Consider the following 24,241-nt stretch of genomic DNA (forward strand, 5'->3'; position numbering starts at 1 on the left):
CTTTCCATTCAGGCAACAGCGCCCCCTGCCAGCTGAGCTGTACCTGCTAAACTGCTTAGGTTCCTCCTTACTCCCTAGAGGTCTTGGGGAGTAAATTACTTATTCTAGCAGCTCATCTCACCTGCAAAATAGGGATAATAGAGAGTAGTAGCTGCCACAGAAACCTGGATCAAGAATTGCCCGACTAGGTAGTATAAGTATAGTTGCCACCAGGATAGGCTGTGTTGTCAGCCGGCCCTGGAGAACAGATTTGCCAAATGCTCAGACGCCCTGCTGAGGCCTCTAGAGGTCTCTGCCCACAGTCACTGCTGAGTCTCAGCCAGGCACACCTAACTCAAACCTGAACTCACTCAACTTCTGGTTTACGGGAAACACAGCGGACAAAGGAACAAATCAAACTGTGGTACTTCTCCAGGACAACTCACCTGGACTTTTCAAAAACGTCAGTGTCAAGGAAGATAAAAAGATGGGGGTTGGGAAGAAAAGAGATAACAACCAAATGCAAATACATGAAACTCGACTGGAGCCTGATTTAAAAAACAACTATGAATGATGTTTTATATTAAATGGTGTTAGGGAATTGTTCATTTTTTGCCAGGTAATAATACATTTTTATTGACTTCAGAGAGGAAGGGAGAGGGAGATAGAAACATCAATGATGAGAGAGAACCATTGATCTGCTGTCTCCTGCAAACCCCCTACTGGGGATTGAGCCTGCAACCCGGGCATGTACCGCCAACCGGAATTGAACCCAGGACCCTCCAGTCTGCAGGCCAACGTTCTATCCACTGAGCCAAACTGGCCAGGGCACAATTTTTTTAAAAATATCTTTTTATTGATTTGAGAGAGGGAGAGGGAGAGGGGGAGAGAGATCGAAACATCAATGATGAGCGAGAATCATTGATTGGCTGCCTCCTGCACGCCCCCTACTGGGGATCGATCCTGGAAACCCAGGCATGTGCCCTTAATCAGAATCGAACCTGGGACCCTTCAGCCAGCAGGCCATGCTCTATCCACTGAGCCAAACCGGCTAGGGCTCTTTCCAATTTTTTTTATATATTTGCAACTATTCCTAATCAAACCATCGAGAGAAATTTTTTAAATAAGCTCAATCTCATTGACCTGCCCTGTATAGACACTCACTATGACCACCCTCCCACACCTCAAGTAACCCCACCGAGATGAAAGACGTGAAGGCACACAGGAAAATGAATATAAATTAAGCGTTTATTACAAAATGCAAAGTGTGGGTTTCTTATTGTCAGTGATTCAAGAAGACAAGGTCATGAGCCCTGGGTGAGGCTGGAGGCGAAAAGCCAGGCTCAGGAGCGGGCCGACAGGCACTGGTTCACAACCTCCAGCAGGTGGGTGTTCTCCAGGGCAGCTGCCACCCGCTCCTTATCTGCAAGTTGCTTATTCACTGGATGGGAAGGAGGGAGTGGTAATATGTGTATATACCCCCACCAACAAAGCCCCCCACCCCTTATCTCCTTCCCAGGACCCCACGCCTCAATCAGGCTACCGCAACCACCTGAGCCCACATCTGGGACCCCTCCCACCTTGCTGCTCAAGTCTGCCTCCCATAAAGCCTGACACCCCCTGGTCCTGGGCAGTTAGGAGAGGGAGAGGACAGGAAGGGTGGGGGGGACACAGTAAGCACAGGAGACTCTACTCAGTCCAGCTTCAGTCTAGGCTGCCACCTCCACTGAGGAGTCACCCACCCAGCACCCCCCTTGCCCCACAAACCACCATGGCAAGGAGGAAGCTTTGGGGCCAATGCCTCAACACTCCTCACTTACCTGCATGCTCTGAGGCATGGGTCCCTGGCGTAATGTGCACGTCCATCTGGGAGGGAGACAGGTAGAGCCTGAGCCCTCAACCACCTGCCTACCCCTTCTTTCCTCTCCCCCATTCACCACCTCCTAATCATGCCTCTGAATTCTGGCCCTTCCAGTATGCCCCAAATCCACCCGGAGCCACTCCCCTTCTCCCCAAAGGGCCGACCAACTGCTGTTGACTTCAAAGCATTCTACCTGTGCCCCGTCCCTGCTCCAAACGTATCTTTAGCTCCCTACTGCCCTTCCCGACCCCACTCCTCACTACTCTTTTGCACTTTCCAGCTCGGGCCTTTACTCTTGTTGTCCCTCCCAGTTTCATCTCTTGTTAGCTGGGATCCTTCCAGGTCCGTGTTTCCGCTCTTCGTGTTCTCCTCGGTAGCAGATAATTACACTTGCGCCCCATCCCCAGCACGCAGTGCCAACTTACTTTGAAACGCTGGGGGAGAGATCGCAGGAGCTTGACTTTGATGGACAGGCCAATGAGGGTAGCCATGCTGCAGTGAGGAATGGTGGGGGTGAAGGCCACCGCCACTGTGCTCTCGGGGTCGCTCACCTGGGTGGGGGTGGGCTGTCAGCAGTCTTGGCGCTTTCAGCCCAGCGTTCCTCTTCTTACTTTGTGGCTTGGGAGCAAGTCGCCTGACTTCTATGGGCCTCAGTTTCCTCATCCATTAAATAGACACAACCCCCCCCCCCCCGCCCCAAGATCCCCTGAGGAGTCCCTGAGCTGAGAGAATGGCAGCCGCTGAGTGAACAGTTGAACCTTTCTGACTCCTGAACCAGCCGCTCCCCTTGGACGCTCGCTGGGCTGACTCACCTGAACCCGCACTTGCTCCACTACGTTCAGTTCCTCTAGTGTCAGCGGATGCTCCGGGTCATTGATGGAGCGAATCAGATGTGGCCAGTGAAGGAAAGGGGCCTCTGCGCCTTTGCCCGCTCTGCACCCTCCGCCGGGAATGCCTGCGCCCGACACGGCTCCACCGACCACTGGACGTCACTTCGTCCCCCTCCCCGGCCCCCGCGAGCCCGCCCGCGCCCGGCAGCGGCGGATATCGAAGATCTCGCGCGCGTCGATGCTGTCCGGGACCTGCTCGTCCTCCTCGCCCGCGGTCACCGGCCGCTCCCCGGAGCGCTCGTAGATGAGGGGGTTCGCGTTCTCCAAGAGGCCGCCCCCCGCGCCGCCGCCGCCCACCATCGCTGAGCCGCCGGGGGTCGCAGTCGGTGCGCACTTCCGCTTCTAACAGCGCACTTCCGGGAGGGGGCGGGGCGGAGCGACGGCGTCGCCCGAGGGACACGCAGCCCAGCCTGTCCCCGGCCGCGCTCTCTCCACGTGGACCCGGTAAGGCGCGACGGTTCCAGCAAAGGCACCGAGAAGGCGACGCCGGGCGGCGCCAGCCGTAGCGTGTTGGACCGAGGCCGGTTCTCGCGGAGCTCAGGCATCACTTCCTCTGGGAAGGCCTCTCCTGAGGCCCGGCGGGCGCTCGCGTGCCCAGAGTTGCCTGTACCCCTGGCACCGTTCTGCCTGTACCCCTGGCACCGTTCGGAGCCTCCAGGGTTCGCGCCTGCGTCCCCCGCTACATCTGGGGCCCGGGAGTGCCCTGCCGGGTGCCCCTAGCGCGGGCGAGAAGGCGTTCTTTAAATGTTTGTTTAATGAACAAATGACTGTGAACTGGATCTTGGCGGTTCATAAGTCCATGCTCCACCACTGAGCCAGGGAGAGCCAGGGGGTGGGGGTGGGATGTTAAGTGCCAGGTCTCCTGTGCATTTCGAAAGGCTGACATGGCTGAGTAGAGAGGGGGCCAGGCCAGGACAGACAAATAAGGGGTTGAAGAACCTTGGAGGCTGACCCAAGAGACACCCTGAAAGCAAGGAGGAATTTTAGGGTGGAGGGCGGTCACAATTCCCTGCATTTCCTCTTACGTCAAGCATGTCAAACTCAAAGGCTAACATGGGCCAAATAAACAAGGTTTAAGTTTATGTGGGCCGCAAAACAACAAAAGCCTCAATTTTCATAGAAACGTAGGTTTATTTCGATAGAATACAAAGGGCTGAAATAAATGAGTCATCGTTAACATAATATAATAGAACATTTTAATAAAAATTAATATTTCTTTCTTGAACATTAACTTACCAGACACTGAATAACTGCACAAATTAATATGCGTAATGCAAATAAACCTATTTTTCTTGTTCTCCGAAAGCGAAGTATTTCCTATTGCGCACACCAAACAAATCAGTACAAGGCAATCAGCTGCTAAAATATTCGCTGCTGGTATTAGTGGACAGAAATGGTGCGCCTGCATAAGACGCATAAGGGAAATGAATGCAACACAATTATAGTAATCAGTCATTAGCGAATGTTGTAGTTCGTTATTAATAATTATGTATGACAGGATATTGTAAAAATTAAGTTAGGAAATTTTTATTAAAACGTTCCTTACATACCATTATATTGGCTGGGCCGCAAAAAAATATTTGTTGTGGGCTGCAAGTTTGACATGCTTATCTTATGTCTCCCTTCACCCTGAACGAAGAAGGTCGTTCTCATTTCTCAGAAATGTTGATCATGCACCTCCTCAAGGAAGCTCTCCTGGGTTCCTGGCTTAGTCCCTTCCCTTTCCTTCTGGCTTACAGCCTCTCTCGTCCCCGGAGCACCCTTGTCAGGCCTGTGATTATAAGAACAGTGAACTTAGGTTTGAGGAGAGGGTTGGTTCCTGGTATTGGGGAGGGGCTGCAGAAACCTCGAGGCCCCTTCGAGGTGGTTCATAGGTCCCTGCTCCACCACTGAGCCACCGTTTTTAGGTTTTTCTTTGTTTTGTTGGGGAGCAAGACTACTTCATATGTGGTGTTGTGGACTTCCAGTAGAAAGCATACAGTGTTTGATTTGCTTTTTTTGTGTGACAAAATAAGTTGTTGACCTCACAGATTTCAATGTGCATTTCTCTTAGCACCAGTGAGGTGAACATCCCTTCATTTGTGTAAGAGCCTTTTATGTGTATTCCTTATTGTCTGAACCATTTCAAATTCTTTCACCAAGTATACACAGCTGGCATGTTTCTTAATATGTGTAGAAATTTTTTTATCTACTAAGAATATCAGCTCTTGCCCTAGCTGGTTTGGCTCAGTGGATAGAGCGTCGGCCTGCAGACTGAAGGGCCCCAGGTTCAGTTCTGGTCAAGGGCACAAGCCCAGGTTGAGGGCTCAATCCCCAATAAGGTGCGTGCAGGAGGCAGCCGATCAGTGGTTCTCTCTCATCATTGATGTTTTTATCTCTCTCTCCCTCTCCCTTCCTCTCTGAAATCAATTAAAAAATATTTTAAATGAATATATCAGCTCTTTCTCTGTTAGGTGACTTTCAATCACTCCTTCCCTCCCTGATCACCACAACAGGAAGGCTGCACTCTAGACACAGCTGTACTTCTCTTTTATAGTTCTCATAATATTGCTCCTCGTTTGGGGGATGCTGTCTTTATGTCATTTGTTGCCACCTAGAGCATGAGATCCCTAGGACAGCAACCTTGTATGTCCAATTCCCACAGTTCTGCCCCTCACATGACCTGGCACAGTCCGTGGAAAGGACACTCTCACCCCATCAAGTTCATGTGACCATTTGCTTGTAACTCCTGGGACTAAACCATAGTGCCAAGCCCCACGGAGCTGAGTGTGGTGGAAAAGGCAGGCGCTGGACCCAGTGAAAGCAGTAGGAGGTGGAAGTGGGGGCAGGGTTATAGGCCAGAAGTTTATAAATCAAGTGTTTATAGATCAGGGTCCTTGAGCTGAGCTGAGAATGGGAAGGAGGCAACAACATCAATAATCTGCAAGGGCCCTGGCTGCTTAGCTCAGTTGGTGATAGTGTCATCCTTATACGCCAAGGATGCAGATTCAATCCCTGGTCAGGGCACATACAAGCAACAACCAATGACCGCATGATTAAGTGGGACAACAACTCGATCTCTCTTTCTCTCCCAAATCAATAAATTAAAAAAAATTTTTTTTTAATCTGCAAGGGCAACTTATTGGGTAAACCCAATCCTTATGTCCATGCCTCTGCCCACAAGCTAGCACTCTGCCAGCCCCGTCTGGACTACTCACACAGTGCAGGTGCAGGGGAGCCTCATCCATGTGCAGGGCACTAACATGGGGGTCCACATCTTTCTGGAAATTCTCTTTGCCAAGCCGCCTCTAGGGGCGCTGTAATTTGCACCCCTTGAGCCTCCTGAATCTTGGAGGGGTCCTGGGAACTCCTGGCCCTGGGGTAGAGGGTACTCTGAGCTCTGAGCTGGGCTACATTTGTCATTTATTTCATCTAAACCCCCACAGCCAGTTTTCCCTCTGAGTTTGGTGGATTCCCCCATGTATGTATTTTTCTGGTGAGCCCGCTGAGATTTGAAAGGGAGAAATAACTTTCCCAGACTCAGGACTTGGCACTCCAAGGGCATTAGTTCCTGCTGCAAAGCTGTGGAAGGGCAGACGCCAACACCCCACTGGGCTTAGGCCCCATCCTCCCTTCCTCACATCCACCCCAACCTACTCTCCTGTCCCTAGGAAGGGAGCCCTTTGGGGAATGTCCTGCATGTTCTCATATCTGTAAGTGGCCAATAGAAAACCTAGATACCAGGAGTCTGGGAGTTCTGAGATCTCAGCCACAGAGTCTACCAACTACTGAGAATGTAAGTCTCTGTCCCCACCCAGTGTCCCCCTAGATTAAGTATCATGTATCATTGAATTTAAACACCCCCCCCCCCACTCACTTATCTGTGTCCCACAGAGATGACCAACTCCATTTTTTGTAAGAAGCAGGAATGGGCTTGTCGTGGGCCCTGGGAGCCTAAGCCAGCTGTGCAGTGGCCAGGATAACCAGATGGTTCCTCTGTCTCCTGCCTTCTCAATTTTGCCTTTATCCTTACTGGTTCTGCAGACACAATGGGGCCAAAACTTATATGATCATAGCACGTCCAAGATGTTTGTCTGTGGGATGTTTCCTGGAAGTAAAGGGTTGAGGACCCAGAAGGTCCAGGCATGTCTAGAACACTCTGGTCCCCTGGCTCCCAAGTGCCACTCCATCCAGGGCGGTCTCCTCTTGCCTTTTGGAATTCCCCTAGTCAACTACCCCCACCCCATCGCCCCCCTCTGCTGAGCATTCCCCAGCTCACTGTGGGCATCTACATGATTAGTTTTCCTACTTATTGTTTTCCCTAAACTTCCTCCCCCAAAAAATACACCCTCTCTCATGGTTTATTCCAGTGTGCAAATTGTGTTCATTTGGCCTCTCTGTTCCACCAAAGCACTTTCTCTCTGTCACTAAGAGGCGATATCTCTCTTCTCATAGACCCGGGACTCCCTCCATGCTCCTACTTCTGATCAACTTGCCCTCTCCATGCACTAGATTTCCCAGGAGGAAAGCCTTCTTTCCCTTCACTGCATTTAAGCCCCAACCATAGAGCTTCTTGAAATTGGGCTTAAAGAATGAAGATTCCTGCACTACCCAGTCTGGCCACCTGATGGCAGACAAGGATAACTTTAAGCCTAGGCTAGGCTAACTTGAACTTGGCAAAGAGCTTTCCTTATCAGTGAACACTGATTGGTGCATAAGGCTTCCCCTGCACCTGAAAGCATATATTGAGCACCTGTGGCATGCATGTATTGGTATATTTTTCAGTCTTGCAGATGCATAATATACTTTTCAAAACCTGTCTGGCATGGCTCAGTGGTTGAGTGTAAACCTGTGAACCAGGAGGTCACAGTTTGATTCCCCCTCCCCCCGCCCCCTATCAGGGCACTTGCCAGGGTTGCAGGCTCGATCCCCAGTGTGAGGCCATGCAATCAATGATTCTCTCTCTCATCATTGATGTTTCTATCTCTCTCTCTCCCTCTCCCTTCTTCTCTGAAATCAATAAATAAATAAAGGGTTCCCAGGACTAGTTTTTAGGACTCGTCTCAGTAATCTTTTTAAACAGCTTTATTGTAGAATAATTTACATACAATTAAATTCACCCATTTTAGGTGTATAATTTGTTAAATTTGGGTAAATGTATAAGGCACACAAACACCATCGCATCATTTTAAAACGCTTTTATTGCTCCAAAAAGTTGTCTCATGCCCCTTTGTAGTCAGTCACTGTCCTGACCCCGATCCCATGCAACCACCAAATTGCTTTCTGTTACTATAGTTTGCCTTTCCTAGAATGTCATAGAAATGAAATCATTTTTAAAATATATTTTTTATATAAATCTGCTGAGAGTTGAGATCTATTTTATTATTTTTTAAATATATTTTTATTGATTTCAGAGAGGAAGGAAGAGGGAGAGATAGAAACATCCATGATGAGAGAGAATCATGGATCGGCTGCCTCCCACAAGTCCCCCATTGAGGATCGAGCCCACAACCCGGGCATGTGCCCTTGACCAGAATCGAACCTGGAACTCTATCCACTGAGCCAAACCGGCTAGGGTGAAATGGAATCATTTTTTTTTCTTTTTTGGGGGGGAAGCGGGCCCCGGATATGAACCATGGAATCATTTTTACTTCTGTCACTTAGTTTAATGTTTTTGAGATTCAACCAACCAGTCTTATTTGTTGAGTAGTATTATTTTATCCACTCAAAGTTGCTATGAACATTTTCAGATGAGTCTTTGTATGAAAGTATGCTTTCATTTCTTTGGAGTAAATAGCTAAGAGTGGAATTACTGGGTCACATGGTAAGTGTATGTTTAACTTTTAAATAAAAATGTCAAACTGTTGCCCTAGCCGGTTTGGCTCAGTGGATAGAGCATCGGCCTGCGGATTGAAGGGTCCCAGGTTCAATTCTGGTCAAGGGCACATGCCCAGGTTGCAGGCTCCATCCCCAGTAGGGGGGTGTGCAGGAGGCAGCTGGTCAATGATTCTCTCTCATCATTGATGTTTCTGTCTCTCCTTTCCTCTCTGAAATCAATAAAAATATATTAAAGAGAAAAAAAGAAAGCCTACTAACACATTTTTTAAACAAATGCCAAACTGTTGTCCAAAATGACTGCCATTTTTGCATCCCTACCAGCCACAGATGAGGGTTCTAAATGCTCTATACCCTTGCCAACACTTGGTCTTATGTCTTCTACATTTGATTAATTTTAATGGGTGTAGTGGTATCTTATTGTGATTGATTCTCTGTTGCTCTCTCCACACCCCCACCTCCACCCCAAGGATCAAGGTTAAAGGAGCAGATTCAGAAAGCTGCCTAGTTATTCTTGGCAGGAGAGAAGTTTGATCCGAAAGCGCTCCAGCTCCAGATGCCAGGAGAGGACCTGGCATGTTGTCTAGGCATGACCTTTGCCCTGTCCTTCAGCCAGTACCCGCAACTGTTTGAATTAGCAAATATTTACTAGTGTCTCACACGCTCCACCCATCCTCCCACCCCCTGCTCCCAGCCAGCTATGTTCCCGACACTGAGGCTCAGAAACTAGTCCTGCCCTTCCTTGGAGTGAGCAATCTCCCAAGCCAACAGGGAGACAGATGCCCTGACAGACGCTGGCCCTAAGAACAGACTTTCCTTGGCTTTGGTTCCATGCCTCATGTTTTCACACATATGACTTTTCTTCCACCCAGTGAGGTGGTTCCAGTTATCATCACTGTTTTATGGATGAAAACTAGGCCCAAAGTTGTGAAGTAACTTGTACAAGGTCACACAGCCAGAACTCGGCAGAGCCAGGATTCGAACACAGGAGTCTGGCTCTTAAGTCACATCTTCCCCATAGAGGGGATTTGCGTTGTTAATAGGAATCTGCCTGCAGGGCAGCGCCCTGCTTCTCCCTGCCACTTGAGAATCCTCCAAGAGAGTGGGCCTCCAGGAGAAAGTCACCCCCAACATATACCCTGGACAGACTGATGGCCCTGCCTTGAGAACCCAGCAGCCATGCAGAACTAAGGGGAGCAAGCCAAGAGGAACCCACAAACTCAGGGGGGTCAGGGCCTGTAGGGCAGAGTTTGGTGAACCTGGGGTGGCCTCTCTGGTGCTATCACAGGTGGGGCCCTGTGAGCAGTGTGAGTATGTGACCACCAGGGGGTAATGCAGGATCAGACGTGCATACCAGGACCCAGCCAGTGAGACAAGGTATTGGCAGCTTCTCCCAGTAGACACAGACAAGTGTCCATACCCAGGCCAAACTTAGTTTTACACACACACACACACACACACACACACACACACACACAAATAGGGTTCCATCAAGTTCCACAAGGTACTGGATGTATCTTTGAACAAGTCATTTAGCTTCTTTGTTCCTTAGTTTTTCCATCTATTAAATGGGAACAATGTTAGTGTTCCCCTTCACAGATCTGCTGTGAGCATTGAATGATCATTAGCTGTAAGGTGCCTAGAACAGTGTCTTACACACAGCAAATGCTCAAAAAATGCTTCCTGGTATAGGTATGGACATAAACTTCAACCACCCTGTCTGAAAAAATCAGATGGTTCCCTGACTACAACTTAAAGATGGACGAATTAGGGATTTTAGGGGGTGTCATCGTAACTTTGGCATGGGTCTCTTCCACTTTATTTATTTATTTTTTAAAAATATATTTTATTGATTTTTTACAGAGAGGAAGGGAGAGGGATAGAGAGTCAGAAACATCGATGAGAGAGAAACATCAATCAGCTGCCTCCTGCACACTCCCCACTGGGGATGTGCCCGCAACCAAGGAACATGCCCTTGACTGGAATCGAACCCGGGACCTTTCAGTCCGCAGGCCGACGCTCTGTCCACTGAGCCAAACTGGTCAGGGCAGGTCTCTTCCACTTTAACACTTGGGCCTGTGTCTGCCCAGAAGTGGTAGCAGATGGAGCCCCATGATGTTTTGAATGACAGGCTGAGTGCCCTCTCAGCAAAGTGGCCCTCTTAGGTTCTCAGGGAAGTCATCATCCAAGCCCCTCTCCCACTCTGCTTGCAGCCCTTCTCTTGGATTTTAGACCCACCCCCTCTTAACCCTCCCCAGTTCCCTGGCCCTTCCAAGCCTCCCAGCGCCTCACCTGTGCCTTGGTCCCCAGGACCTTCATTCCTGCAGGGCAGTGCCCTGACCTCCACGTGGCCAGCTGGAGCACACCTGGTCTCAGCCTGGATCTGGGGAGCAGGTGGGCGGAGAGAAGACTAGAAATGCCAGGCCAGAGTTCTAAGAAAGAGACGGCATTGGCTGCAGCAGCAAGAGAGCCTAATGACACCTGTGAACGCTGAAGCCCATGTTGGGGCTGCCCATGTTAGGGCCACCAGAAAAATACAGGTGGGCAGTGGGAATTCCTCGATCATCTCCTCATTGGACCAGATGTTCAGTGAGGGCAGGCTCAGGTCTGAGCTTCTTACTGTACAACCCAAACCCAGGCCACCTCCAGGCCATGGGGTAAGCCCACCTGTGGGCAGCCAAGGCAGTCCTTGGGAGCCAGTCTCCAGGTTGTGTCTCTCCATGAGCTCGGGCAGGTCCTTGCCTCTCAGAGCGGACTCCAGTTCCCTGTCTGCATTAAGGCTGGGCAGGTTGGTCTCTTGCAAGAGGCTGCAGGAGTCTGGCTCTGTAGGAGTTTGGCACATCCAAAAAGGCATAATAGAAGGGGATGAGCTGAATTTTGGAGGATAACTAGGAGTCCGCCTGATGGACGATGCAAGGAAGGGCATTATACACAGAGGAGATGGCATGAGCGTAAGCCCCCATCCTCTGTTCCCTCACTCATTTCTTTCAAGTAATAAGCCACTGTCCATCGGTGGCAGTGTCCTGGGGGGCCTTGGCCAAGTCATTTCTCCATTCTGGGTCTCAGTTTCCTTACCTATACAACAGGAATAGTGATGATGATGATGACAATGGCAACAAGAAGGATGTTTGGAAAGAGTCTTGGCTGGGCCAGATGTGAGATTCTGATACCCAGCACCAGGTGACTCCTCCCCTGAATCACCTGGCATCCTGCTTTTGGAGGGAGACCTCATCTGGTCCACTACAGACATGTCTGACAAGTGGATGGGGTGTCCTTAGAGGCCAGATTGTAGGGTGAGGCCACGGTCCTGGAGAGAGAAGAAGCCTGTGCTCCAAGCAGGCTCAGCATCTGGGCCTGGGATGAAGGCAGCGGGCATGGCTCTGAGCCCACCAGGACTCTGACCTGATCTCCTACCCACAGGGGGCAGATAGGAACGCCCCAGGGGCTTGATTCACCCCAGTGTCTGCCGGGAACATCCTCACCTGGGGGGTCCAGGGGTCTGACTCCAAGCTTGTCCCAGCCTGCTTCTGAGCATCCCTCAGTTCTCCCCTCCAGGCTTTCCACGTGTCTGGAGAAGGAACCCTTCCATCCAGCCACCTGCCTAAAATCTATCCCAAATCAGAGGGAGTGCCGCTGAGCAGGAGCCCAGGAGCCAGGCCTCACTCAGGACCCAGCCAGGCTGCAGCAGATGCCAGGATCAGAAAGACTCTCGGGGAACCCTAGGATGTCCTCTAGAAATTCCAACTCAAGGAGTGGGGTGCAGACTGGATGGTGGGCTGGCCCCGCCTCCCACAGCCCCGGTTCCTACCCTCTCCTTCCCGCTAGGGAGGGTTCCCGCCTTCCAGTCTCCACCCTATCTTTCTGTCAGTCCTGGGGTCCCCCAACGCCCACCCCAATCCTAAAGCCCCAGCCACCACCCCCAGAACTGGCTGGACTTGGTGCCCCGCCCACAACACACACACCTTTGTCGCCTTTCCCCTTTTGTGCCCGGCTCCCAGGGCCTCCACGTGGACGAAGCCCCTCCTCCCGTCCCTCCTCCCCCCGCCCCCGCGTGCCAAGCTGGCGAAGGAACTGCGCGCAAACTCGTCTCCTGGGGGCCTCTGCGGCTCAGCTCCTGCTGAGCTGACTCCCCGCTCCGGAAGCAGCGCCCCTTCCTCTCCTCCAACACCCGCCAGCCCCCGTCCCCCCTCCAGCAGCAATTACCGGCCGAGGCGGCTGGGGAAGGGCCAATTAGTGCGGGAGATGCGGCCCCTGCGCGGTACCCCCTCCGACCGCAGCCCCCGAAGCGCCGCGGCCGCCTCCCGCCCCCAGGCTCCTGCCACAGCCTCGCCCGCCGCCCTCCCTGCCTGGCCGCCAGCGCCGGCCGCCTGGGAGCCCCGGGGGACGCGCCGGCCGGCCTCCAGCCAACTGCAGTGATGGATCCAGCTGCCTGGCGCGCGGCCAGAGCCCTGGCGGACGCGGGGCGCCGGGAGCTGAAACGCCGACGCTGGGTAGTGGGGGCAGGCGGGATGGGGCCGCCCTCCCTATGAGGGCTCCTGCGCCCTCCACAGCCTGCGCCCTGGGAGCGTGGGAGCGGGGCAGCCCCAGTCTCAGGCCGGCGACTGCGGGGCTCAGGACTCTGCCCAAGCGCTCTTATGGCTTCATGGTCCTCCTGACTTCAGGACCTCCAAGGCTAGACTTGAGCTGGCCACGCCCAGAGCAGTGCCCTCCTGGAGGCCATGGCAGGGCCTGGCCTTAGAAACCCTTGGCTGGGAGGTGGGCAGCAGGGTGGATGGGCAGAGTAGGGCCACAGGTGCTCATCACTGATCAGAGAATGCATGGACTCCTTCCCCGGGTCCATGCCCTGCACAGCCTCACTCGCTCACCTGTGGGATCTGAGAGACACAGAGGGGTTAGTCCTGCCCTCCAGGAGCCCACAGACTACTGGGCAGAAGCTCCAGGGGCTTGGCTGGGACCTTAAGCTAAGAGAAGGAATGAGGCCCAAGGAGGCATTAGGTAAAGGAAAGAGGGGTTACAAGAGGGAGCAGGAGGGGGGGGGGTGCAGCTACCACCACTTCAAGGCTTCCCCTTCCCCACTGGCCTCTTTCCGGCCCAGGCTGGACTCAATGGGACCTTGTAGTGGGGGACAAGGTGGGCCTATACCCAGGACACACTCTGAGTGAGGCTGAAGTTTCTACAAAGGAAGAAGCTGTCAGAGGAGATCCAGTTTAGAAGGTCCACAGATGAGGTTGACCAAAGAAATCTGCTGTAAAATATTTGTTGCCCCCATCAGTGCCACAAGGGGCTGGGTTTCAGGTCCTGGATGCAGTGGCATGGGGGGTGGCCTTTTTTTTTTTTTTTTTCAGTACCACCCCCTCTGCCCCCACCTCTTTCAGGTCTGGCCTCAGTAGGGAAGGGCTGGGGGCTTGCTGTGTGCTGTAGAACTTTCCTCAGGCCTGCTGGGTCAGACTTTCTGTGAGGAAGAGGGGATCTCTTCTCTAAAGGAGTGAGAACTCCCCTTTCAATGTACCAATGCCATTAACTGTGTGGAGACAGAGAGTGCCTGCAAGAAATTGGGCTGTGGCCCTGGCCGATTGGCTCAGTGGATAGAGCCTCAGCCTGCGGACACAACCAAATGCCCTGGGTGCCAGCACAGATACCACAAATTCCTTCCTTGTTATTGTTATCATGTTAATTGTTGACTGTAAACTATGCTGTACCCACCTAAGTAAAAGAAGTGTGACTATCATTTTACTCTTTATCCAATCCCATAGGTTCCCTTTGCTTTCTCCCACCTCCCTAATCTATCACCAATGAATTTCATGTAACCCACCTGTCTCCTCCTTTGATTTTAATGTATGAAAATAGGTGAAGCTCTAGCCAGTTTGGCTCAGTGTATAGGACATCGGCCTACGGACTGAAGGATCCCAGGTTTGATTCCAGTCAAGGGCACATGCCCGGATTTCGGGCTCAATCCCAGTATGGGGCATGCATTAGGCAGCCAATCAATGATTTTTTTCTCATCATTGATGTTTCTGTCTCTCTCTTCCTCTCCCTTCTCTGAAATCAGTAAAAATATATTAATAAATAAATTAATTAATTAATTTTAAAAATAGGTGAAGAACCGCTGTTCTCCGGAGCATTATCCCAATCCATTGAGATTCTGCTTCCCAGCAATTGTCGAGCATTTGGCTCAAATAAACTCACAAAAATTCTTGATAGGTTTGAATGTTTTTACAGTTAACAAAGGGAACAGAGGGAGATGAAAGAGATAGTGGACTGATCTGCTAAGATAGGAAGGAGGTGAGGAAGGAGGTGAACACAGGGCCAGACAGGCACATGAACAGATGGCCAAGACAGTGCTGGGGGCTGTTCAGGCAGGATGAGGGCAGTACCTGGGCACTCAGAAGGTGGCGGTGGGAGCACAGAGGAGATGCTCTAACTTGGGTTGGGATGGGGAGATAGGGAAGGCTTCCTGAGGAGTGTCTGAAAGGACCAGTGGGAAAGCGTGGAGGGAATGGAGGGGAAGCCATGTCTGCCAGAGGATACAGCAGGAGCAAAGGCCTAGAGCAGTGGTTCTCAACCTTGGCTGCACATTAGAATCACCTGGGAATCTTTTTAAAATCCTGATTTCTGGGCCTCATCCTCTGGAAATTCTGTTTCTTTGTTATGAGGTGAGGCCACACCATTAGTAACAAAGAAACAGAATTTCTGGAGGATGAGGCCCAGAAAATCAGGATTTTAAAGAGGATGAGGCCCAGAAATCAGGATTTTAAAAAAGATTTCCCAGGTGATTCTAATGTGCAGTCAAGGTTTGAGAACCACCGGCCTAGAGGCAGGAATTAGCCTGTTCCATCCCAGCAGCTCTGTGTCAGTATGGCCCACACAGGAAGTCTAAAGAGAGGAAACAGTCTGGGAGGGATCATGGACTCTACCATGAGGCATTGAAGAGCCATAGGTGGGACATGTCCTGGTCAGACTTATCTTCCAGAAGGCTCTTTGAGGTTACAGAATAACTGGAGGACAAAGTAGAAGGGGGCGGGGGGTGGGGGGGAGACCAGGGGCGGGTGGTGCAGAGCAAATAAGTTCATAAAATCCAGGCTAGGTGTAAAGGCAGGTTAGATGTTGGCTGGGGAAGCCCCTCCACTCCCCCTTCGCCCCCAGAGAAAGCCAATCAAGACAGCACTCTAGCCTCCCACCACTGACCCTCTGTAATCACAATGATAGCTCCATGGCCACAAGGAATTGGGTTTGTGCCTATTTGTCTGTGAGCAAATCAGAAGGGGAGGAAGGCCTGTTTGAGCCCTGAAAGAACCCAGAGGCTGAGGTCAGATGACCTCATGAAGCAGACTTCAGCAGCCCTCTTGTAGGCAGAATTTGGGAGCTGTGTGTTCTTGTCTGGGCCTGTCCCTCTGAGTGTGTTCCTGTCTGGGCCTGTCCCTCCTGGCCCTTTGCCTCCCTGGGCCTGGTTCTCCTCAGCTGTGTGCTGGGAACAATGCCTGTGGTGGGACACTACTCCAACCCAGTCTCCTCCATCTGTGGTCCAGGACTCCTACTCACTCCCGTTCAGCCACAGGCGTTGTGGGAGAGCATGCCTGTGACCTCACCAAGGAGCCCCTGGGTGGTCATTATGGATCTCCTGCAGTGGAGGAGCAAGAACCCTTTTAATGGGGAGCCTGAAGGTGGAAGAAAAGCCTTTCAGGAAATTAGCACCAGTGGCAGGAATATTCATCAAAAACTAGTCTCTAGAGGTGCCTCTGGATGATTCATGTCTCTTTCCTAAGGAGCAGCTCTTCTAGCCTCAGGGGAGGACTGGTAGATTCCAAGGCTGTTCCAGAGACCCCCCCAGACCCACGGCTCCAAAACTCTGGCCCTGTTGCTGGGCCTTTCAGCCAGAGGTGCCACCATTGATTTGTTGCTCTAGAATATTAGGATTCTGCATTGCTAGTAAAGACTGCTGATGGGCAGGGGTCATGGGTTCAAATACAACTGTTCACACTGCTGTGTGATCTCAGACATTCAGTTGGCCTCTCTGATCCTCTCTGGCAGGAGAACTCATGACCTTGCCTAGTTTCTAGGTAACTAATATATCTACAAAACTCAGCAGATCTGGGAAAAGAATAATTTCCCCAAGAATCAGGATACAACCATACCCAAACAAGCTTTGGTAGTGGAGTCTAATGGGAAACGCAGGGAAACTGCCTGGATAGGGGACCCGTTATCCTGGGTGGCACAGGCTTCCCTCTCATAGCACCTGGGTATGGCAGAAGGATATTGCAGCGCACACCTCCAGGGAGCACCACTTAGCTGGTTTACAATGTGAATGAGCTCCTGGATATAAGGTGAACTCCATGCCTGCCTCCTCTGGGCTTGCCACCTACACACACTTATACCACACGTGCCTCAGAGAAGGCTGTGATTGGGTGATTGTTCCATCACCACCTAACTCAAAACATCCACATTGGGTAGTCTTCGAAGTCCAATGTATTCCCTATAGACTATCCATGGCATCTTGGTGTCCATCTCAATCTCCAATACTACTTAAGTTGTAAGGCATGCTGGGAGCTCCCCTTGGGCAGGAGGGAGCAAGATGACCTTAGCATAAGGTGAGGATAGGGAAGCTATCAAGACTATGGTGTGTCTTTGAGGAGGTTGGGTTCAGTTCCTAGAGCAGGCTTGGTGAGGGGATTCTGTGGGCCAATCCGTCTCCTGTGGGCCAAAGGCTTCTCAGAGGCTTCTGGACCCACACTTAATGAAAGAGTATGAATTTGCCTGGCTGAGAAAGAGGAAAGAAGCAAGCTAGATAGAGGAAGTTAACCAAGCCTGAAACTGAACTCCTTGCCCATTCACTCAGAAGTATCCTCTAGAGCAGGGGTGGGGAACATCAGGCCTGTGGGCTGTATAAGTCCCAATAAATCATTTGGTCTGGCCCTGCCAAGGCATTAGGGGTGAGTTGATTAAATGTTTGACCAAATATAGCAGGTTAATTTTTAAGTTGATAATTTTGTATGGCCCGAGAATGATGTTATAAATATCCAAATGGCCCTTGGCAGAAAAAAAGGTTCCCCACCCCTGATCTAGAGGAAGGAAATTATTTTTGCTTTATTTTTTTAAAAACTTGTTATGAGAGTTTATTTGAGACAAACTGATAATATTGCTGGAAAGCAAGATCTCAAATGCTTATTGTTTGCTTTATTAATTTTTCTAGTGTACCTAGAGGGAAAGCAGGCTGGTGAGGTGGCCATGGCTAGTAATTCTGATGGCCTATTTACAAGCCAATATTACAGCCTGATGGGAAGCCTGGCTTGCCAGGATGGTTTAGGGCTTAGGAAATTTCAGAAAGAATCCAAGAACAGGGCAGGGTGTCAAGGTATCATCAAGAAGGAGACAAAAGGAGATAAGGTAAAAAAGAATGCATTTGGATTCAAGAGTTGATAATGAGCTAGAAGTGAATGTTGAATTATTCAACCTCCTTTATTGATCTATTGATCTCTATCTGCAGGTCTTGGTTTATTCTTGGTTGGCATTTCCTGTGTCTGAGATGCTGAGAAGAGAAATGTAGGGAGGAGGGAACTGATTTTTAAGACTCAAGAAGAGACAAATTTGTTCCCAAATGTCAGGAACCTTAAAATGCCCATACCTTTTGACATGGTGGTTCTACTTCTGGAACCACTATCCAAAACTTTTAAGAAAAAGCTTTAAGCATCATGATGTTCACAGAAGCCTATTTTATAGCAATGAATAATAGGAAGCAACAAAAATAAATGCCTAACAATAGGCGATTGGCCAAGATGCCATTAGGAGTTTTATATAATTATATGGGAAAATATTTATGCCATAGGGTTAGGATAATGGAGCATTCAAAACTGTATCTACAGTATGTCATAACTATGTGAGGAAATGTGAATGGAAGGAGGCCAAAGAAAATATACTGAAATGTTAGCAATGATTGTTTGGAGGTGGCAGGACTCTCTTCTTTTCCTATATTTCCTAAATTTTCTACCAAAAAACACCACACGTTTTAAATAATTAAAACAACTTAAGAAACACTATGAAGGCTGCACAGTTTTTAAAATATACATTTTCATCGATTTCAGAAAGGAAGGGAGAGAGAAAGATAGAAACATCAATGATGAGAGAGAATCATTGATCAGCTGCCTCCTGCATGCCCCACACTGGGGATAGAGCCCGCAACCTGGGCATGTGCCCTGATTGGGAATCAAACGGCGACCTTCTGGTTCATAGATCACAAATTAGTGGGGAGCCAAATCCTTCCAGAACCCAGGGTGTTGCAGTGACCTAGGTGTGTTGACCCTCTCCCTGGTACATTGTATGGACCCACATGCTAGAATGAGGGATGATGTGGGGCATCACTCTGTGAATGACAATCAAAAGCCCCTGAACTCATATTTAAAGAAAAAGTATGAGTTTTCCCAGCTGAGAAACAGGAAAAAGTCATGCAAGACAGAGAGCAGTAAAAGCAAAGGCCCTGAAGCATGTGGGAAATGCAAGCAGGCGAGTATGACTGGATTGTAGGGTGCCATGGGGAGAAATGATGGGAGATGGGGTTAGAAAGGAAAGTAATGACTGTCAGGGGGTCATGAATGCTAAGCTGTGCCTTTCTGCTACAGACAAATCAGAGGCTTGGGGGAGGGGACTTAGGCAGGAGGGCAGTGTGGTTAGAGCTCACCACTGTCATTCTCTAGCCCCCTCGTCTGGTCTGTTTCTCATCACCCACCAGAAACTTAAGGGAAAGGGGAGCAAGTTGAAAGTAGCCCTCAGAGATGGTCAGCCAGGCCTCCTGACCCAGCCTGGCCTTCTTCCCACCACCCCAGGCTCAGTCCCCATCCCCAGGCACCCAGACAAACCTCTCGCCTCCCATGACAAAGAGGCTCGTTTGGAGCCTGGGCAAGATTTGCAAACGTCAAACTTGTAATTACAAGGATGAAATCATCTGGTTCCTTTTAAGCAAACGGGTTTATTGATCCCAACACTGAAGAAATGCTATTCTGGGGGAAACTTGCTCCTTTCTGCTTTCCTCTCCCTCTGGAATGGCTGAGCTTGTGGGGGAGGGTAACAGGGGAACTAGGTGGGGGTAGTGGTGGTGGTGGTGGATAACCTCTTGGGAGGGGAAATTCTTAAGGGTCTAAGGGTGAATTTTATGGTATGTAAATTATATCTCAGAAAAGAATTCTTTAGGGCTCAGGAAACTGCCTTATTCAGACAGATGACACCCTCATCCTGGACTTAGGCCCATCTTCATCCAGAAACTAGAAGCTGGGTAGAGCTAGGGCTTTAGGCACTGTGCCAGCCACTAATTTCCCTTCTCTCCCACCCCCTTCAGGTCTCATTTGTGGCTTCAGATCCTATTTCAACTTCAAGATGGTACAATATTTTCTCAGTAACTGAAGGGAAAGGGTTTCCTTAGAAAAAATGCATCAGAGTCTCGGGGACCTAGGAGGACCTCACTCCCTCTTCAAGGAGAGGAACATGTAGGTAGCTGCTGACACCAGATCTGGATAAAGCCAATCTTTCTACTGGACTTGGGGAGGCAGGACATCTAGGCCTTGACCTTCCAAGTCAAAAAGGGACAAACAATTGGACTGGGGGACAGGAATGCACCACCATCAAGGGCAAGAGCCACATCCTGCCACAAAGCCCACAATAGGACCCCTTCATTCAACCTACTGGGGACCCTTTGGGAGCATGTTTTGGGTGCTCCCGGAGGAATGACCCCAGCCACAGCACTCCATGAGTTCACAGTTCATTTAGGGAGAAAAGCAAGACCTTTGGCATCTCCACCAGCAGAGGCCTTAGAGTGGAATGGTTAAGAGCATGACCCTGGGAGCCTCCATTTCCTCATCTGTAGAATAGGGTGAATAATAATAATACCAAACTTCCAGTGTTATGGGGAGGAGTGCACAAAGATGATATAGTCCAATGCTAAGACATTTTGTTATCACTAATGAGACAGGATCTTGTCACAGTCCTATGGTCACTTATTTAGCTTTTCAGAGTCTCTATTTCCCCATTTGTCAAATGGGGACAAGAAGACCTGTCTTAGAAGGTGGTTGCTTGAATGAACTGAGATAAGGGACATGTAAGCACCCAGCTCAGATCTTCACAGTTGGACCAGACAATTGAGGGTTCCCATCCCCTGGTTGAGGGTTCCCATCCCCTGGTCAGTGCATTCCCGCCCACCCACTCAAGATCAGGAGCAGCTGCCCACCCAAGAAGGTGAGGAAGAGGAGGCCCTGGGCTGGCTGAATCCTTAGGAAAGGAAGGCTCCAAGCAGTGGAGCTTCAGAGATTTCAGCCAGATTTGGGAATGAGGGGGGTGTTTCTAGGTACAGATACCCTCAGGCTTCCATCTGGTGGCCCTACAAGAGCTGACTGGGTTGCAGGGTGCCATGGAGGGGTTTACTAATCCAAGCCCAGAGGGTCAGAAGCACAGAGCTAACTATAGCTGACCTGGGTGAAACTTTCCTTTATTAATTTCCTGTAAATCAGTTTTAAAAATAAGTGAAAAAAATTTAAGAATAATAATAAAAAAAGGTATATAGAGGTCAGCTGAGGAGATGACTTCCTTCAGCCTGTGGCTAGTTTCCCGGTCATCCTGGCTGGTTGGACGCCAGACAATGCTGAGTGTGGGTTACCCTGTGGCTTGGAGTTGCCAAAGGCTGTCTGTGGTGTTGCTGTTCTGGGTCGGCCTGGCAGGCTTTTTCATCCCTTTCCCTCAGGACATGGTTTCCCACCCCCATGAGGCTGACAGAGTACTCTGCCCTGCTCTGCACTCCCATGGTTCCTCTCCAGCTCCCTTGAACGTAAAAAATAATTTGCCTCGCCGAAACCGGTTTGGCTCAGTGGATAGAGCGTCGGCCTGCGGACTGAAAGGTCCCAGGTTCGATTCCGGTCAAGGGCATGTACCTGGGTTGCGGACACATCCCCAGTGGGAGATGTGCAGGAGGCAGCTGATCGATGTCTCTTTCTCATCGATGTTTCTAACTCTCTATCCCTCTCCCTTCCTCTCTGTAAGAAATCAATAAAATATATTTAAAAAAAAAAAAAAAATAAAAAAAAAAATAATTTGCCTTGACCTTGACCTTTTCCTTGTCAAAGCTCATGGTGTCTGTCTGGGCATCTTAGCCACTCTAGGGCTATTTCACCTTTTATTTATTCCACATTTCCCATGGCAGAAACAATTATTACTAGAGTTCGAAGACCAGGATCAGCTGCAGGTCTGGGAGCCCCACCTGGACCCATTGTGGATTAAGAGTGCTGCTTTCTGGATCAATTTTAGAGACAGAAATGGAAAGTTTTATACAGCTGTCTACCTAAACAGAATATGGTGAGGCTGAGTGGTATCACATGGGATATTTTCCTTTTTCCTACAATAGAAGTCAACAGCAGAAACTGTTTCCCTGACCACTGGCCTCAGACAGGCTTTGTTGACTGGGAGCAAAGCCATCGTCTGCCTCTCATTTAGACAGTGGCTGTGTTGCCCTCGTGTCCAAAGGTCTTAGCCGAAATGGGAAGACTTGGGGTAGAGGCAGCAGATGAATGAAAGCTGCTATTACTGTGAGTGACTTAGTTCTGCCTTGGTGCCTTGGGACCCAGGCTGTCTCACTCACCTCTCAAAATAAGTTGCAGATGTTTCAAGGCTGGTTTTGTCTGCACTTTGCCTGTGCTGATGTGGAGTTTCCCCCTCCAGTTTCATCAGAGCCTTTAGGCAGTAAAATAAAAATGACATCCTTTGCCAGATGTAGCTGATACAAACTCTTCAGTGGACCCACAGGCACTCCCACTCCTTCCTTTGGGTAAAACTGCTCTTTCCCTCTTTCAACCATCAGGTTCTCTCTGAGGATGTCAAACCCAGACTCCCAAGCCTAGAAGCGAGCGCATATGACATAAACTGGTCAGTGTCATCACATCAGCCTGGACATAGTGATTTGGTAGAGGGGAAGAGTATGTGACCTAGACTGGACCAATCAAAGTCCTTCCCAGGAATTTTATGACTTGGCGATGGAAAAATGGCTGTTCCCATCCTTTGCCAGGGAATTAATGCCATCAAGAGAGCTTGAGAGAATTAAGGAGTGAGAAGAAATGGGGGAATAAAAAAGAGACTCTCTCTGTGATTTATTTACTTAAAATAAAACAGACCCCTTTTTAGTTCTATTTGCTTGAATTGGGTTTCTGTCACTTGCAATTGAAAAAGACCTGAGAGGAAGATTCTGAGAAAGAGGGAGGCCCAACAATAGTGGTTGTTGACATCCATATCTATACCTGTTCTATTTGTGTACAAACATACATTCATTCACACAGGCTTGGTGTGGACAGAGGAGCATGCCCTTGGAAAGAATTGATTCTATATTTGCTATTCAGAAAGAGTGTGTTTGTTAAAACCATCAGCCTACACGTTTGACTTTGCTGAAAATTCCCTCCCTGACCTTGGGTGGTGGATCACTTTCTGGACCTCTGTTAGGGTTACCAACCATCCCATGTTGCCAGGGAGTGGGTGGTTTCCTGGGACATGGGAGTTTCATTGCTAAAATAGGACAGTCTCGGGAAAACCAGGACAGTTGGTCACCCTAGCTCAGTACTTTATCTGTAAAAATGAGATAGGACTAGACAGGGAGGGGAAATTCAGCCAAACTCTGCATCCGCACAGACGTTGCCAATTGCTCTGGGCACTAATCCCCATGAGTTTAGGTGTATCATCACAATCTTTTGCAATATGCCAACTACTGTCAATCAGAGTTGGCACCACTTGCCATCCTTGGACTGAGTTTTTTTTTTTTTTAATATGTTTTTATTGATTTTTCAGAGAGGAAGAGAGAGAAACATCAATGATGAGAGAGAATCATTGGCTGCCTCCTGCACGCCCCCTAATGGGGACTGAGCCCGCAACCCGGGCAGGTGCCCTTGACTGGAATCAACCCAGGACCCTTCAGTCTGCAGGCCAAACCGGCTAGGGCAAAGATCAGAATTTATTGAGGACCAACTTGGAGTCAAGGTCTGTCATAAATCCCATGTCAGACTCTCTACAGCTTGGGCTAAATGACTCCTAGGAGTTGTGAATCTTTTGGGATTTGTTTGCACATTTGGGTAAAGATATGGACTGGCATTAGGATATATTTATAAATCCAGCTTGTTACTCTTTGGAAACGTAAATTAATTGAGTGCCTATTATGTGTTAGACCTACATCAAGGCTCTCACGCTAATACTGTGAACTTGTGAAAGTCTGAATTTTGGAAATAAGCAAACCGAGGCTTAGCGGTCCAGTCTTGTCTAAGGCTCCCGTCAAGGGAGTCCAGTAAGGTCTCACCTAGGACCGTCTGACACTCACGGCTCCGACCTTTTCCATCAGGACCCGGATTCAGTGGGATGCTCTGCTCTGATTCCGCCTTTCGACTTTGAAGTGCACGTTTTCCACCCATCCCCTTCGGTTTGGAGGCGCCAAGTCCCCAAGGACTTAAATTTCCTTGCCTTCAGGTCACAATATTGGTTTACTTCGTGCGACTGGGAAGTCCAAAAGTTCCAGACAGTCGACAGAAAGGAGCCGCGCGGGCCGCTCCATCTCCATGGACCGGGCAGAACCCACAGGGCGGTCCCACCGGGAGTGGCCCGCGGGTCGGCCGGGGGAAGAGGGCCGCGCGGCGGGAGGAGCCAGGTTCCCTGCAGCCCAGCGGCCCGCAAGCGGGGCGGCGCATGCGCGGCG

General features: G+C 49.9%; 2 protein-coding genes across 2 annotated transcripts in view; one reads left to right on the forward strand and one right to left on the reverse strand.

Moving 5' to 3' along the window:
• Positions 1–1,209: 1,209 nt before the first annotated feature.
• On the reverse strand, positions 1,210–3,205 carry FAM96B (family with sequence similarity 96 member B). The gene is made up of 5 exons (XM_006099383.3): positions 2,889–3,205; positions 2,653–2,732; positions 2,266–2,391; positions 1,800–1,845; positions 1,210–1,420 (listed from the first exon to the last, which is right to left on the reverse strand). The coding sequence occupies exons 1-5, from the start codon at positions 3,028–3,030 to the stop codon at positions 1,323–1,325; spliced, it is 492 nt and encodes a 163-aa protein (XP_006099445.1). The 5' UTR covers positions 3,031–3,205; the 3' UTR covers positions 1,210–1,322.
• Positions 3,206–11,447: 8,242 nt separating this feature from the next.
• Positions 11,448–24,241, forward strand: part of CBFB (core-binding factor beta subunit) — a 65,278-nt gene continuing 52,484 nt past the window's right edge. The window contains exons 1-2 of the mRNA XM_014464979.1: positions 11,448–11,495; positions 12,822–13,034. Of these exons, the coding sequence (XP_014320465.1) occupies positions 11,448–11,495; positions 12,822–13,034 (261 nt within the window). The remainder of the gene's footprint in view (positions 11,496–12,821; positions 13,035–24,241) is intronic.

The sequence above is a fragment of the Myotis lucifugus genome, unplaced genomic scaffold, assembly GCF_000147115.1.
Source record: "Myotis lucifugus unplaced genomic scaffold, Myoluc2.0 scaffold_274, whole genome shotgun sequence".
Lineage (NCBI taxonomy): Eukaryota > Metazoa > Chordata > Mammalia > Chiroptera > Vespertilionidae > Myotis > Myotis lucifugus.

Bases quoted from the DNA above. Each gene is read 5' to 3' on its own strand.
- FAM96B (XM_006099383.3), bottom strand. From the start codon at position 3,030: ATGGTGGGCGGCGGCGGCGCGGGGGGCGGCCTCTTGGAGAACGCGAAC. The intron at 2,733-2,888 runs ATATCCGCCGCT...TTCACTGGCCAC, and splicing joins CGACGCGCGCGAGATCTTCG to ATCTGATTCGCTCCATCAAT. The intron at 1,421-1,799 runs GTAAGTGAGGAG...CTTCCCATCCAG, and splicing joins CCATGCCTCAGAGCATGCAG to TGAATAAGCAACTTGCAGAT.